The 15145-nt window shown below is 46.4% G+C and overlaps 1 protein-coding gene across 2 annotated transcripts in view; it reads left to right on the forward strand.

The window, feature by feature from the left end:
• The window catches only part of TEP1 (telomerase associated protein 1), a 48029-nt gene that overhangs the window by 11529 nt on the left and 21355 nt on the right, over positions 1-15145 (forward strand). For both annotated transcript variants that reach the window (XR_008629189.1, XM_055131067.1), the window contains exons 7-21: positions 2818-2942; positions 3322-3479; positions 5755-5864; positions 6296-6386; positions 6741-6915; positions 7902-8070; positions 8596-8754; positions 8934-9029; positions 10104-10234; positions 10542-10601; positions 12776-12934; positions 13468-13644; positions 13840-13960; positions 14632-14756; positions 14978-15091. Coding sequence is in view for 1 of the 2 variants with exons in the window: in XM_055131067.1 (XP_054987042.1) it covers positions 2818-2942; positions 3322-3479; positions 5755-5864; positions 6296-6386; positions 6741-6915; positions 7902-8070; positions 8596-8754; positions 8934-9029; positions 10104-10234; positions 10542-10601; positions 12776-12934; positions 13468-13644; positions 13840-13960; positions 14632-14756; positions 14978-15091 (1970 nt within the window). In the remaining variant the exon portion in view is untranslated. The remainder of the gene's footprint in view (positions 1-2817; positions 2943-3321; positions 3480-5754; positions 5865-6295; positions 6387-6740; positions 6916-7901; positions 8071-8595; positions 8755-8933; positions 9030-10103; positions 10235-10541; positions 10602-12775; positions 12935-13467; positions 13645-13839; positions 13961-14631; positions 14757-14977; positions 15092-15145) is intronic.

The raw sequence follows: 15145 nt of genomic DNA on the forward strand, positions 1-15145 counted from the left end.
TTTTACTGGTACATGAAAATACATTCTTTCCATTCTATTACTCATAATAGTATTGCTTAAATTTTTGTACACGTGAACACACAGGACTCTGTCAGTAGATACATTCTTAGAAGCAGAGTTTCTGAGCAATTTTAGTAAAGGCAAACTCAATTACCAAATAGGATTGGAAATGCTATTTCATTGAGAGACCCACGGGGACATTTAAAAGGAAAAGCACTTTTGCATAGCTCCAGATTTTAGTTGTTCTGATTTCATACTCTTGAGTTCTTCATTGTTTCTCTTTAGAACATTAGGTTTAAAAGTCATCAGAAATAGGACTGGAGAGGTAGCACAGTGAATAGGGCTTGTGCCTTTCATGTGGCCATATGGTCCCCTGACGCTGCAATGAGTAATCCTGAGCAAAGGGCCATCAGTAAGCCCTAAGCACCACTGGCTGTGGCACCAACAACATCAAACAAGCAAACAAAAAAGTAGAAACAATCAGGATTGTCCATAGCTTCAAAATTACCCCAATTATTAAAGAAACAAAAATTTCCAGTCAATGATGATATTTTCTTTTATTCTTTGAGCACTTAGGCTTTTTGCAAACATCAACTAATTTTTTTTCCAAAGTAATAATGTTGTTTCAATACTTTAAGCCATTCTCTCTTTGGAAAGGAAAGTATAGCTTTTCACTTTCCTTGTCTTAAGGACAATCTCTTTAATTCTTGCAAATTACAGTTTGTATTGGGTCTGCCAAAAATAGGGTTCATAAGGAAAGAAGGGCAGCCTTTTCTCTTTTATACTAGGAAGAGTCTTCCATAATACTTGATCTTTACTTGGACTACCACAGCTTGGACTGGAGTGATAGCACAGCAGGTAGGGTGTTTGCCTTGCACTCAGCGACCCGGATTCAATTCCTCCGTCTCTCTCAGAGAGCCCAGCAGGCTACCAAGAGTATCCTGCCTGCCCGGCAAAGCCTGGCAAGCTCCCTGTGGTGTATTTGATATGCCAAAAACAGTAACAATAAGTCTCACAATGGAGACATTACTGGTGCCCGCTCAAGCAAAATCGATGAACAATGGGACGACAGTGCTACAGTGCTACTGACAGGGTACTGCACTTAGTGGCTTATGAGCATTGGATTTAGATTCAGAGCACATGAATTTGAATTCCACCCTCCACAACTTGCTGACTATGTGACCTTGGCCAAATGGCATACACTTTCCTGTTTCAGTTTCCTCAGCTATAAAGTGGGAATAATAGCAGTACCCACTTCATTGCATTTTTTTCTTTTGGTTTTGGGTCCAACCTGGTGATGTTTTCAGGCTACTCCCAGAGTATTGCCCAGGGTTCTCTCAGGGGTCATTTCCTGCAAGGCTGGGGGTTATGAATCAAATCCAGGCCTCATGCATGCAAAGCATCCACTACTTTGAGTCATCTCCCTGATTCTTCATTGGTTTAAACAAAAAAAAATTAAAACAGTTAATGTTTTTGAAGTATTTTAAACAATACCTAACATTGTGTTATTTATTACCACCACCGCCATCTTAGAATAACAGAGTGTTACGAAAATAAATATTTTCAATGAAAACACATCTCATTTGGTCATCTTTGTTAATGTGTCCCAAATTTAGCTTTTTCTTTCATTTCTTTGTTTTTATTACCATAGACAATTCTGGCAGCTAGTTCTCTATTTTTTTTTTTTTTGCTTTTTGGGTCACACCTGGCGATGCACAGAGGTTACTCCTGGCTCTACACTCAGGAATTACTCCTGGCGGTGCTCAGGGGACCATATGGGATGCTGGGGATCGAACCCGGGTCGGCCGCGTGCAAGGCAAACGCCCTACCCGCTGTGCTATCGCTCCAGCCCCTCTCTATTTTTTTTAATTAAAATTTTAATTTAATATTTTGTGGTTGTTGTTATTGTTTTGGTGCCACATCTGGCAGTACTCAGGGGTTACTCCTGGCTCTGCACTCGCATATTACTCCCAGTGGTGCTCAGGGATCAAATGGGATTCCGGGATCAGCTACATACAAGGCATGCACTATCACTCTAGCTCCCATTTTAATTTTGCTCTGGGGGGCCATGCCCAGTGGTGCTTCAGTGCTTACTCCTGGTGTTGCTCAGCAGACCATAGGTGGTGCTGGGGATTGAACATGGGTTGACTGCATGCAAGACAAGCATCCTACTCACTGTAGTATCTCCCAGCCCCTCCTTTCAGTTTTTAGGGGCTCATAGTCTCTGTGGTGCCAATGCCTGCATCAGTCTGTTCCTGGAACCATGAATGCTGCTTGTCCCTTTCCCTCACTCTAAGAATAAGGCATACTCTGATCATTCGCCCCCCCATCTAGTTTTTCACAAACCATTCATTCCTTATTAACCATTGATCATTCTGTCTCGTGTAAATGCAAAACACAGTGCCCACCCAGTGGACTGATATTTCAGTTTGTTGCAGGGAATCTTGTGCCTTCAGATTCTCCTACCCTTTGTCCAAAACTGCTTTGGGGAAAGATACTATTTCAGAGGGATAGGATGGTCTTTAGGCTCTTCTTTCTTAAGATGGTGACATAGTTATGTATAAATAAGAACTGTGTTGGGACTGGAGCGATAGTACAGTGGGTAGGGTATTTGCCTTGCATGCAGCCGACCCAGATTCTATTTCCAGCATCCCATATGGCCCCCTGACCACCGCCAGGAGTAATTCTTGGGTGCATGAGCCAGGAGTAACCCCTGAGCATTGCCGGGTGTGACCCAAAAAGCAAAAATTAAAAAATTAAAAAACCCAAAAAACAACAAAAAAATAAGAACTGTGGTACTGACTGGTGTTTTCACAGTTTGAGAAAACCTACTACACAGAGTCAGGGAAAAAGGAGCAGTCGAAGTTCACCCTGAAGAAGCTAGTACAGCGACTGCATATTCGGGAGCCTGCGCAGCATGTCCAAGCCTTGCTGGGCTACAGGTGGGTTCTGCTCTGAATCTGTATTGCTTGCAGGTAAACTTGAGTTTTTCTTTTTTCTCTTCTTACTTTTTAGGGATTTGGGGAAGTACTCCCAGCAGTGCGTGGGGTTATTTCCAACAGTGCTTGGGGTCTTTTTCCCAGCTTTGTTGAGGATCACTCCCAGTAGTGGCAGAGATCAAACTCCTCGCTTCTTGCATGCAAAGCATGTACAAAGCCTGTTACGGAATCTCTCTGGCACCCTCCATCTGAACCTAGAAACATTAGTGTGGGCAAACCTGGCCACAAAATGACCTACTGGCTTTGACCCACTGTACTTTCCTCTTCTGAGTTTTCTTCTTTGATTCTAAGGTGGCAAATTCTTTCTCCTTCTCTGCCCCAGATACCCTGACAACCTACAGGCCTTTTCTCGGAGTCGCCTTCCAGGGCCATGGGATTCGAGCAAAGCTGGGAAGAGGATGAAGCTCTCTCGGCCAGAGACCTGGGAGCGAGAGCTGAGCTCACGCGGGAACAAAGCCGCTGTCTGGGAAGATCTCATCGGTACTGTAACTCTCAACACTTAGCCCCATCCTCCCTTTCCTATTTATACCTCTGCATTTAGGAGCCTGACTAGGCTATTTCCAGGGCATGATGGAGCTATCTTCTTGCTTGATAGCTTCATCCCAGGAAAGATTAGATTTTTTTTGTTTGTTTGTTTTTTGGGCCACACCTGGCAGTGTTTAGGGCTTACTCCTGGCTCTGCACTCAGGATCACTCCTGGTGATGGGGATTGAACCTGTGTTGACCATGTGCAAGGCAGTAGAAATGATTGGATTTCTAAGACCTGCCAATAAGTACACCAAAGTGGACATTGGTGCCTACTCTGATAGCATTGGTATTGTAGGTAGATCATTATTCTAGTTGCTACTAGGTGATAACATGTCTTTCCCAACAGGACAAATACAGTACCTTTTCTCTGATTGCATTTGTGTCAATGTCAACTAAAAAAAAAAAAAAAAGGTAAAACCAACAAAGATAGGACTAGCACCTGGCATGGTGAAATCTCCACAGGAGATACATAGATATCTCAAGTACCTTTTTCATGCTGATTGAAAAAAAAAATTCATGGGGCTAGAGTCATAGTACAGTGGTTAAGTTGCTTGCCTTGCACACAGTCAACCTAGTTTTGATCCCTGGCACTGCATATGGTCCACTAAGTGCCACCAGTGAACACGGAACACAGAGTGAGGAGTAAGCCCTGTGCACTGCTGGGTATTCCAAAAACAATAAAGAAACAAAAACAAAATTGAAAAATTGAGTTGTGGTGGCTCAAATTTATTTTTTTTTAATTATTTTTGTTTGTCTTGGGGCCACACCTGGAAGTGTACAGAGCTTACTCCTGATTTTGTGCTCAGGGATAATGATCCATATAGTCCCCGGGCAGTGCTTAGGGGACTATATGCATTGCCAGGGATTAAACCGGGTTGAGCTGCATACAGAGTACATGCTTGTACTATTTCTTCGGCCCTGGTACCAAGTTTCTTTCAATCCTCTTTTCTATCATTTTGTTAGTTTTATTTTTTACTATAGAATGCTTTTTAATTTTTCCAATTCCATTTTATTTTCTTTTTTCATCTTTGACAATTTAAAGTCAGTGTCTTTCTTTTGAAAAGCATCTAACTTTATTTCCTTGAATTGCTTGACTTTTGTAGAATTCATAATTTGGAGCTTGGAAAGTCCAAGTTGACATAACCTTATTTCTCTATGCAAGCTATTTGCATGTTGTAATTGGGGCAGCATGATTTGCTCAGCTGCTTGTCACTCCTTGCATTCTGGCTGCCCTGATGGTGGATGTAGCAGAGTCACATGTAACTAAAACACACACACACACACACACACACACACACACACACATATACACATGCATGCACATACACACACAGACACACATGATAACCTCCTCCCGGAAATCGATACAACTTCAGGTGGTGTGGGAAACAAGTGGTGTGGGAATAGTCATATGTGTAGATGACTCCAGTATTGTCTTCTCCCTCTGCCCTGATAATTAAAACTGTCATTTAAATTGGGAGAGATCCATAATTCACAACAGAGGTCTCCAGAGGTGTAGTTTTAAAAAAATACTGCAAAATGAATCTTTAGAATACTCCAGAATAGGGCGAGTGAGATATCTCAATGCTCTACAGAGCATGCCTTGCACGAAGAAGGCCTAAGCATGATCCCAGTACCACTTGGTCCCCTGAGCAATGTTGGGAATGACTCCTGAGCACCAAGCCAGGAGTAGCCCCTGAGCATTGCTGGATGTGGCCTCCAAATCAGAATGAATAATAAATAGAATATGCCAGGATATATGCACATGTAGTTTTATAACTACCGTGTTATAACACATGTGGCTGGTGACCTGATGCCACATGCAAGACAGGTGCATTATGCTCTTTATAGATCTCTAGCCCCATCTGTCCTGAATTTTCTTTTTAAAATTTTTTTCCTTCCTGTTGAGTGTGGGGAAACTTCATGTTTTAGATGTTATTTATTTTGTTGTTGGTGGTGGTAGTAAGGGCTTTGGACCGTACCTGGCAATGTTCAGGGGCTGTTTCTGACTCTGTGCTCAGGAATGAGTAAGGTTTCAGGGGACCATATGTAGTGCTAGGGGTTTGAACCACGATCAGCTGCATAGAAGGCACATACTCTAGCTCCTGTGCTGGCTCTCTTGTCATTGTCCTGAAGTTTCTATGAAATTTTTGTGTACTCCTTGCTCTGGTCTGTGCGCTGTCTCACTCATCCTTCGTGCATTTTCCACTCCCTGCCTGCCCTTCAGGCAACGGGAAGCTTCCCTTTATGGCCATGCTTCGGAATCTGTGTAACCTGCTGCGCGTCGGAATCAGTGCGCATCACCATGAGATAGTTCTCCAGAAACTCCAGAACGAGGTACGTGAGGAGGGTGGGCACCAGAGGTGGGTGTGGAGAAGCCGGGCTTTTCTGAGTGATTTCGAAGGTCCTGGCCACCCAGGACAGTAATACCTTCTGTGGAGTTCATGTCCAATTCAATCAGCTTAATCAATGGCTGAATAAATAGCAGTACTCCTACATTAAAAGAGACACAGAGAAAGAGAGAGAGAGAGAGAGAGAGAGAGAGAGAGAGAGAGAGAGAGAGAGAGAGAAATGTGTCTCTCAGTTTGAGATGCAGGAAATATTCATCTAACATCCATTTTATCTTTCCTTTCTTCCTTCCTTCCTTTCCACAAATATAATAATTAACTCATGTTCCTGGTCCTTGCGGCCCCTGAATACAGCCCCCATTCCTTGCAATATTCTCTGGTCCTCTGCTCATGTCTCTTCTCTTTCTCTGTGCTTTCCAGAAGTCAGTGATCCACAGCCGACAGTTTCCATTCAGGTTCCTCAATGCTCATGATTCCATCAACAGTCTTGAGGCTCAGCTGAAAAACAGAGGTATTATCTCACTTCTCACAGCTCCGATTTTTCTTTCATGTCGGGCATAGATGAGAAGCTGTATGGTTTTTTTGCTTCTTTCCTTCCAGTCTTGAAAATGGGGTGGGCAGAGGCTAGATTCTTGCCAGGGTTGGATTCAGGACAGTTCATTTATTCCTTTTTTTTGAACCACACCCAGTGGCACCGAGGGACCATGTGACCTAGGGATTGAACCCTGGGTTCCAGCCTGCAAAGCATGCACTCAACCCTTTGAGCTCTCTCTCTCTCTCCAGCTCCTCAGGACAGTGTTTGAGAGGGTGACAAGGTGAGAGAATAGATGATACCTGACACAGAAACTTACCTATTGTCATGCAGCTTTGCCATTTCCTTCCAACATAAAACTGATGAGGCGGATAATTAGCAATCCAAAAAACAGAAGGAAGTCTGCCTATCAGCAACTCTCAGGACGTCGGGAATTTCGGACAGCAATGATGTTGCCTGTGATATATGAGCAGCTCAAGAGGGAGAAGCGGAAAATAAACAAGACCAGGTGTGTATGTGTGTGTTTCTTTCTATTTTGTTTTCATTATTTTTTAATTTTTGATTTATGAGTCACGCCCAGGGGTGCTCAGAGTCCTCTTGTCTCATGTTGTTCCTGACTGTATTGCCGGGGATCAAACCCATGTCTCCTGCATACGAGCACATACTCTGGCCCTTTGTGACCTCCCTTGAGCTCTCTCTATTTTTTTTCTTTCCTGTTACTTAATTTTTTTCTTTTGACACATATGACGATAGTACCATCAGGCCAGAAAGATAGCTCAATGCGCTAGAATGCATGCTTGCTATGTGGGAAGCTTAGGTTCAATTCCAAGGTCCACAGGAAGTCACCTCCAACACCTCCCCTGGAAGAGGTACCCAAGCACACCATCCACTGTCGCTCCTGAAATTTGCTCAGGCTGAGAGATAATAATACAGGGAATAAGGCCCTTGTCTTACATGTGGCCATTTTGGCCAACCTCTATTTGATCCCCACTACTTGCACATGGTCCTTTGGGCACACAGGGCTCACTACAGAGCCAGGAATAGTGTTCTTTTTTTTTCTTTTTGGGTCACACCCGGCAATGCCTCAGGAATAACTCCTGGCGGTGCTCAGGGTACCATGTGGGATGCTGGGAATTGAACCTGGGTCAGCTGCGTGCAAGGCAAATGCCCTACCCGCTGTGCTATGGCTCCATCCCCGAGCCAGGAATAGTTCTTAAGCATCCATTTGGATGTGCCCCAAATGAGTGGCCCCTCTCCATCAAAAATTATTTTGAAAATTTTTAAATAATGTCATAATAATGAGAATAATGTAGGAGGTTGGCTTTGGCTCAAGTGATAGAGCACATGCCAAGCGAGAAAATGCATGACTCTGAGTTTGATCAGCACCTTCGGGTGTGGTCCTGGTGGCTCACAGCACCGGCAGGGCCGAACACCACGCTGGTGAACACAGCAGGGCCCCCTGAGCCTTTCTTTCTGCATCTTTCCTGCCTGCAGACAGTGGAAATACGATAGTGCGATACTAGCTCGCTATCGACAGGCCCTGGAGACGGCTATGAACCTGTCCGTGAAGCACAGCCTGCCCCCGCTGCCCGGCCGCACCATCTTGTTCTACCTGGTTGATGCTGATGCAGACAAATTCTACCCCAAAAGCAATCCACAAGGGGTAAAAAAAAAAAAAAAAAAAAGCTAATTAATAAAAAGCTGAGGGAGGGCCTGGGTATTGGTGGAATGCTGGAGATCCTCAGAAAGTCTCTGCCTCCAGATCTGATTTCACCAGTGAGGACTCAGAACCAACATAAATGGCATGCATTTGCTCCCCACTATTTGATCTTGGCTCCCAGTCACAATTCCTGGAATATCACCTGTTGATAGGTTACAATTACCAGCATTTCACACCAGGCTGGGACTGGGTCATCTCTAAACTTCTCCTGTCACCAAACTTGTTCCACTCTTACCTTCCCTCCCCAGTGATGCCTTAAGGCACGGGATGCCTTAAGACACGCCTGGGTATCCCTCTCCAGTTAGCTGTCAACCTGATGCTGAAATTGCCCCCCTCTGACTGGAGAAGTTGTCACTTTGCTCTTTCCTCCACCCCTCAACCCATGGAGATGATTGGTTTTCAGGCCTTAATTGGTAAAAGTGTATTCCAAAATAGGGAACACTAATTTATTTCACCCTATTCTCTCAGCCACCCCTCAACTATGTGCTCCTGTTGATGGCGATGACAGTGGCACGGGCCGAGCATGCAGATCTTGTGCTGTGTGGGGGAGGCCTTTGGAAGTCGGCTGTGCTGAAAGCAGGTGAAGGCATCCTGCAGACCGCCACCCAGCTCCAGACCCAAGTACAGGTCAGACACCCACACTGCCATGCCAAAGTATAGGCCTGGACACTAATCTGGGAAGAGCTTGATTCTCAGGAGAGGCGTGGAGAGCCACGGTTCTAAGGAGTTTTTAAGCAGACAGCCTGTGTTGTTTGTTGCTGACAAACATCTCTCCTGCTCACCTGACTTGAGCATCTCTCCTTCAGGAGTTCACCTCGAGTGCTGATTTTTCAGAAAACTCCGATTGGTCCATGACTCCTGTGGGCAAGTACCTGCTGTCTCTGGCTATCCAGAGGGTTCCGGTGAGTACTGGCTGGTTCCTAAGAAACCCTGTTTCCCCACAACGGCTGCATCTCGTTGCTCCAAGTTAAACGTGCCAACTGTGTTCAGTATCCACGTCAGCTCCATCCTGGCTACAGCTCCTGCTTGGGGTATGCTAGTTGAGGTTTAGCAATTGAGTCTCCAGAAAAAATAGTCTCCAGGGGGTGGGGAGATAGTATGAAGGGTAGAGCATTTTCCTTGCTGGTGGCCAGCCCAGGTTTGATTCCTGAGTACACCTCAGGAGTGATTCCTGAGTCCAGAGCCAGGATAAAGCCCTGAACATAATTTGCTGTGGCCCCAAAACAAAAACAAAAGTCTCCATCAGTAGCATTTACTACTTTCCTGGGTGTCCATACTCCTACCGTGACAGAGTGCAAGCTCCCAGCATGATGTCAGTAGACAGAGTTGGCAAGAAATGCCCAGTTGCATTTGTGAGCAGATGGTCTCTCCACAATGAAAATAGGGAATAGAGCAGGTGAAAATAAGATCATAATAATGGTGAAATATGATAATACAAATAGAACATGATGAATTTTGTGAATACCTTTTGAGTTTTGTTTTTAATACAATGTTTCACACAATGTATGGTTCTACAATTTAATTTGTTTTTTGGCTTTTTGGGTCACGCCCGGTAATGCACAGGGTTATTCCTGGATTTGCACTCAGGAATTACTGCTGGCGGTGCTTAGGGGACCATATGGGATGCTAGAAGTCGAACCTGGGTTGGCCGCATGCAAGGCAAACGCCTTACCTGCTGTACTATCCCTCCAGCCCCTACAACTTAATTTTTGAGAGTAGTTTTGTTTAACAGCTGGCTCATAAAGTTTCTAAACATTTGATCCCTGAATTAACCAGTTACAGGACCACTAACACCCACCTCCATGTGGATGCCCAAGTCAGAGTGTTGTATTTCCACCCCTGCCCAGGGCATTCTCAGGGAGATGGTTGCTAATCCTCTCTGAGTACTCCTGCATCCCTTTTCTCTGATCTTATGATGTCCTGAATTCTTTAGCATCTCTTTGATGCTCTCATCTCCTCTCTTTTCACCTTTTCAGGTGGACAGGGTCATCCTCTTTGGTGACAGAATGACTGAAACACTAGTCTATTTGGCTAAACAGATCTTCTGGCAGCATGTAAATCCCAAGTGCCTCTTTGTGGGAATTCTCCTAAGAGAGACGTATAATCCGTAAGTGTCCTTCCCTGCTTGCCCAGTGGTAGCAGATGGTGCTCCCTGTCCCTCTCTGCCCTCCCAGTGCTGGGAACACTTTCTGGACTCATCCCTTTGTCTCATACTTGTATGTCACTTCCAGTGCTAGATGGAACTTTCTGTGAAGTCTTCGGCATAGTCTTGTACTCTTTTGTGAAGTTCTGCCCCAACCCAGCCTGGCACATTTAATTGGCAGAGGTGGCATGTTCATGCTACAGTGGTATGGGGCAGTAGTTCTGTGTCTCTGTCATTGTTTCTAATGGTTGGTGACTTCTTCCTTTGTCAGGAATCTGACTCAGAGACCCAATGATGTGACGTTCTCGGGCTGTACGGATGGGCTACTGAAGTGAGTATGGGCCTCACACTGAAGAAAGGGGTTGGGGTCTTAGAAAGTTTTCTCAGAATATCTCTGACTTATATTACACTTACATCCTTCTTTTAGGATAGACATTTTATTCCTCTTTGTTTTGTTTATCTTAGTTTGTTTTTTTGTTCTAGGGCCATAGCTGGCATGTCTGTGGGCTATGAGACAAGTCATTTAATTCAGGGCTCCAGCACATTGGATGTGCTCCAGCTGTTTGATATTTTATTCCTCTCAGGAATAGGATTTATTACAGCCCTATTTTATTCCTTTTACAGCTGTTTGGGCATATAAGTGACACAGTGTTAGAGGGACCCAGTGACCTCCTGGCTTATTGCTCTATCACCTTCAAGGATTCTTCTTCCTTCTTCTGGTTCAAAATAGCTGCTTCAGTTCCAATACTTGTGTGTTACATCTAAGCAGAAAGTAGAAAAAGGGGACAGAAAAAGCACTATATGCTTCTAAGGGAACAGTATTTACTATTAAGCCCCTTTAATGTGTTCTTTTTTATTATTTATTTTTAAAATTTTTTTATTGAATCACCATGTGAAAAGTTACAAAGATTTCAGGCTTAAGTCTCAGTCGTACAATGCTCAAACACCCATCCCTTCATCAGTGCCCATGTTCCATCCCCAAGAACCCCAGTGTACCTCCCACCCCACCCCATCCCCCGCCTGTGTAGCTGATAATTTTCACTTTACTTTCTCTTTACTTTGATTACATTCAGTATTTCAACATAAAACGCACTATTATTATTTGGAATTTCCCCCCCAAAATCGAACCTGCTGAAAAGGCAGCATTTGATAATTTATTTTCCCTTGCTGAGAATAAAGAGATAGGTATCGCGGCTGTGTGGTTTTGGATTTGTGTATTTTAGTAACTAAGTCCAGGGAAATTTTTGCCCAAAATTACCTCATTGGAAGCTCGTACCTCTGTTTAGTGGGCCTTATAAGATGGTGGTCGCCACGCCTCCCCCCCACCCCCCAAAGGAAAAGCCTAGAGAGAAAAATCTTTCCCCTCCTAGGGTGGCATGGGCTGTGGCTTAGTTCACAGTCTGGAGGCATTTCTGCAAGAAGCTGCTGGAGCCAAAGGTAGTTAGGTGGCCTCTGGGATCACGGGCGTTCAGCAACGGAGGGGCCGCACATCTGTGGCCGCTCAGATCACATCTCTCTAACGTGTTCTTTAGATAAACACTTGCATTTTAAAAAGTAATTTCTTTATTTCTTTCAATTCCTTCCTTCCTTCCTTCCTTCCTTCCTTCCTTCCTTCCTTCCTTCCTTCCTTCCTTCCTTCCTTCCTTCCTTCCTTCCTTCCTTCTTCCTCCCTTCCTTTTTTTCTTTTTTCCTTTCAGGCCACGCCTGGCTGTGCTCAGGGTTTCCTCCTGGCTCTGTGCTCAGGAGTCGTTCCTGGTGGGCTATATAATAGGGTGTCAGGGCTTGAACTTGGGTCAGTCACGTGGAAGGCAAGTGCCTTACTTACCGTGCTATCTCTCCAGCCCTAAGTTCATTGTTTCTGATTAAATTTAAAAAAATATTTTCTCGGGGCCGGAGTGATAGCACAGTGGGTAGGGCGTTTGCCTTGCACGCGGCTGACTCGGGTTCGATTCCCGGCATCCCATATGGTCCCCCAAGCACTTCCAGGAGTAATTCCTGAGTGCAAAGCCTGAGCATCGCTGGGTGTGACCCAAAAAAGAAAAAAAAATACTTTCTCTTTTATTATTACAAATATCATTTTGTTTATTGACTTTTTTTTTAAATTCCATTTTAACATTGTATAACGGTCACTTTATATGGGTTGAACTTTTTCCCGGGGTTTTATTTTGTTTCATCACTGGTGAAAAATTACTATTTCATCACTTTGTTTGTGATTGTGCATTAGATTTTTTGTTTTTTCTGACAAGGGGGTACTAAGTATGATATAGATGAGTTTGGAAGCAGCCATAGAAAGCCTGTGATAGTGAGACATACCTGAAGGGGCTGTGTTTTATTCTTACTTTTAATTTTTTTCCTGTTTTTTCTTCATTACTGGGGTTCTGCAGAAGCTGAAGAGAACTGATTGACCTAACCTGCTTCTATCTTTGTCCCTTGGTCCCTTGGGGAACTTTTCTGATCCTGACTCTGACACTCTGCTCTCATATATTTTGTCACTGCTTATGCCAGGTTCATTGCAGAGCGTGGGGCTTCACGTCTTCTAGAACATGTGGGACAAATGGACAAAATATTCAAGATTCCACCTCCCCCAGGAAAGACAGGGGACGCTGCTGTCCGGCCTCTTGAGGAGAATACTCTGAGCCCCTTGGCTTCTGTTTCCCAGCCCAGGTCAGTAGTTTGTGTTTCTCTGCCTTTGTGAGGGGCTGACATCAAAATCCGAAGAAACTCAGGGGACAGAAACTCTGCCTCTTGGGTGCTGTTTGCTGTATTCACTGAGGGTGTAACCTCCCTGCCAGCTAGGTGCCTGTCAGGCCCTGGACATGCTTTGTCCCATGCTGGGCGTGTCGGAGTGTGGCGGGGGCAGCAGACACCATGGACGTATAGCCATGGTGACTCCCCCCTCCCTGAGAGGATGGCCTTTCCAAACAGTCACTTGAATCTTGGGCGAGTTGCTTCATTGCTTAAGGCCGTAGCTTCTTCATGATCGCCTGGGGTGGCCATGAACGTCCCCTGGGCAGACGGTAAGCAAGGAGGAGTGCTTGAGAGGGTACGAGCGTGGCTTTATCTCCAGGGCTCTGAGCTTGACTTGCCGGGCCTTTCTCAGTGGCCACTCAGCTCTGCAGCATCGATCCCAGCAGAACCTGCGACTGTGGAGTCACGGGCCTGACGTGTGGGCTGAGGTGAACCCTTTGCTTCCACAGGTGGCGCAGCCTCCGGCTCTTCATCTCGTCCACTTTCCGGGACATGCACGGGGAACGGGATCTGCTGCTGCGGTCGGTGCTGCCTGCCCTGCAGGCCCGCTTGGCCCCCCACCGCATCAGCCTTCACGCCATCGACCTGCGCTGGGGTATCACGGAGGAGGAGAGCAGAAGGAACAGGTGTGGGGCCACCCGCAGGAGGAGGGTGTGAGAGGGGGAGCGCAGGAGGGCAGGAAGGCTGAAGGCCCTAGACCTGGAGGTCGGCCCGGGACGCCGACTGGCAGCTTGCCTCCCTGTATGGGCTGAGCCAGCACCCGGGGATGCCCAGGCCTGGACCTGTAGCCCCTGACACGATGCTTCCGACTGCGTCTGCAGACAGCTGGAAGTATGCCTCGGGGAGGTGGAGGACTCGCAGCTGTTTGTGGGAATTCTGGGCGCCCGCTATGGATACACCCCCTCTGACTACAACCTCCCCGACTACCCTCATTTCCGCTGGGTAAGACAGCAAGGTGGGAGCTGGGCCTGGAGGTTGAGGTGAAGGGGCAAAGGTTGGGCAGCGGGGGGCAGAAACTGTAGGCCACAGGCGCTCCAGGCCTGTGAGTGCTGCAGTGAGATGGACGGTAGAAGCCAAAGGTGGGTCCTGGAGGGGGTTGCCCGTGAGAATTCCTGCCAGGTTGGCCGGAGAGTGTGGGAGGGCAGAGGGGAAGTCTGTGTAGACTCTGCCACCAAGTGAATGTGAGCGCTGATCTTCTCAGCGTGTGGCCTTGTGGGAAACGCTTTCTCCTTACCAACCTAGCCTCCGTGTTCCCAGGTAACAAAGAGAAGTGTGATTTCTCCATGGTAGGCTTGTTAGGAAAATTTGAAACTCATCTGTTTAAAATGCGGCATACGGGCCAGAAAGAAAACATGGGGGTTAAGATACTTGTCTGGCATGTGGCTGACCCTGGTCTCATCCCTGGCACCTCATAAGGTTCCCTCAGCACAGAGCCAAGAGTAGCCCCAATCAGCAAGCAAAATGTTCCCTACATTTTTGGCATTTGGGAAACATTAGCTTGTAGCTGTAGGTGATCGATCTGTGTCTAAAGCAGGGAGGGAGGCTGGTTCCTGAGATGAAAGAGCTGTGAGGGGGGACTGTGAATATGACCTGGCACTGTGCTATGCGTGCAGGCCCAGCAGTACCCTCCAGGGCGTTCGGTGACCGAGATGGAAGTGATGCAGTTTCTGGACCGGGGCTCCCGCCTGCCGCCTTTGGCCCAGGCCCTCATCTACTTCCGGGACCCCGGTTTCCTCAGGTACCTGGTGATGTCTAGCCTTAGTCTCCACAGGCTCTGCGGAGCCCATGGGGAGTGACAGGGAGGAAATTAGGAGAGAGAAGCAGGGATCAGAGCCCATCAGCTGCAGCCAGGAGGGCACCCCTTGAAAGAGCTTCAGGGATTCACAGACGGAGGGTAGGGGGTGCAGAGGGGCAGGTCCCTGAGCCCAGTCCCACACTCGAGGTGTCTTTGCTGGTCAGCTCTGTGCCGGACGCCTGGAAGTCTGACTTTACTTCTGAGTCTGAAGAGGCTGCTCATCGGATCTCAGAACTGAAGAGCTACCTGAGCAGACAGGAAGAGGTTCTTTGTCAGAGGTGAGCTAGGGGAGGTGGATAGCACCTCTGGGGATTTGGAGGCACCGGGCTGCC

This window comes from Sorex araneus, chromosome 3 (genome assembly GCF_027595985.1).
Source record: "Sorex araneus isolate mSorAra2 chromosome 3, mSorAra2.pri, whole genome shotgun sequence".
NCBI classification, from domain to species: Eukaryota; Metazoa; Chordata; class Mammalia; order Eulipotyphla; family Soricidae; genus Sorex; species Sorex araneus.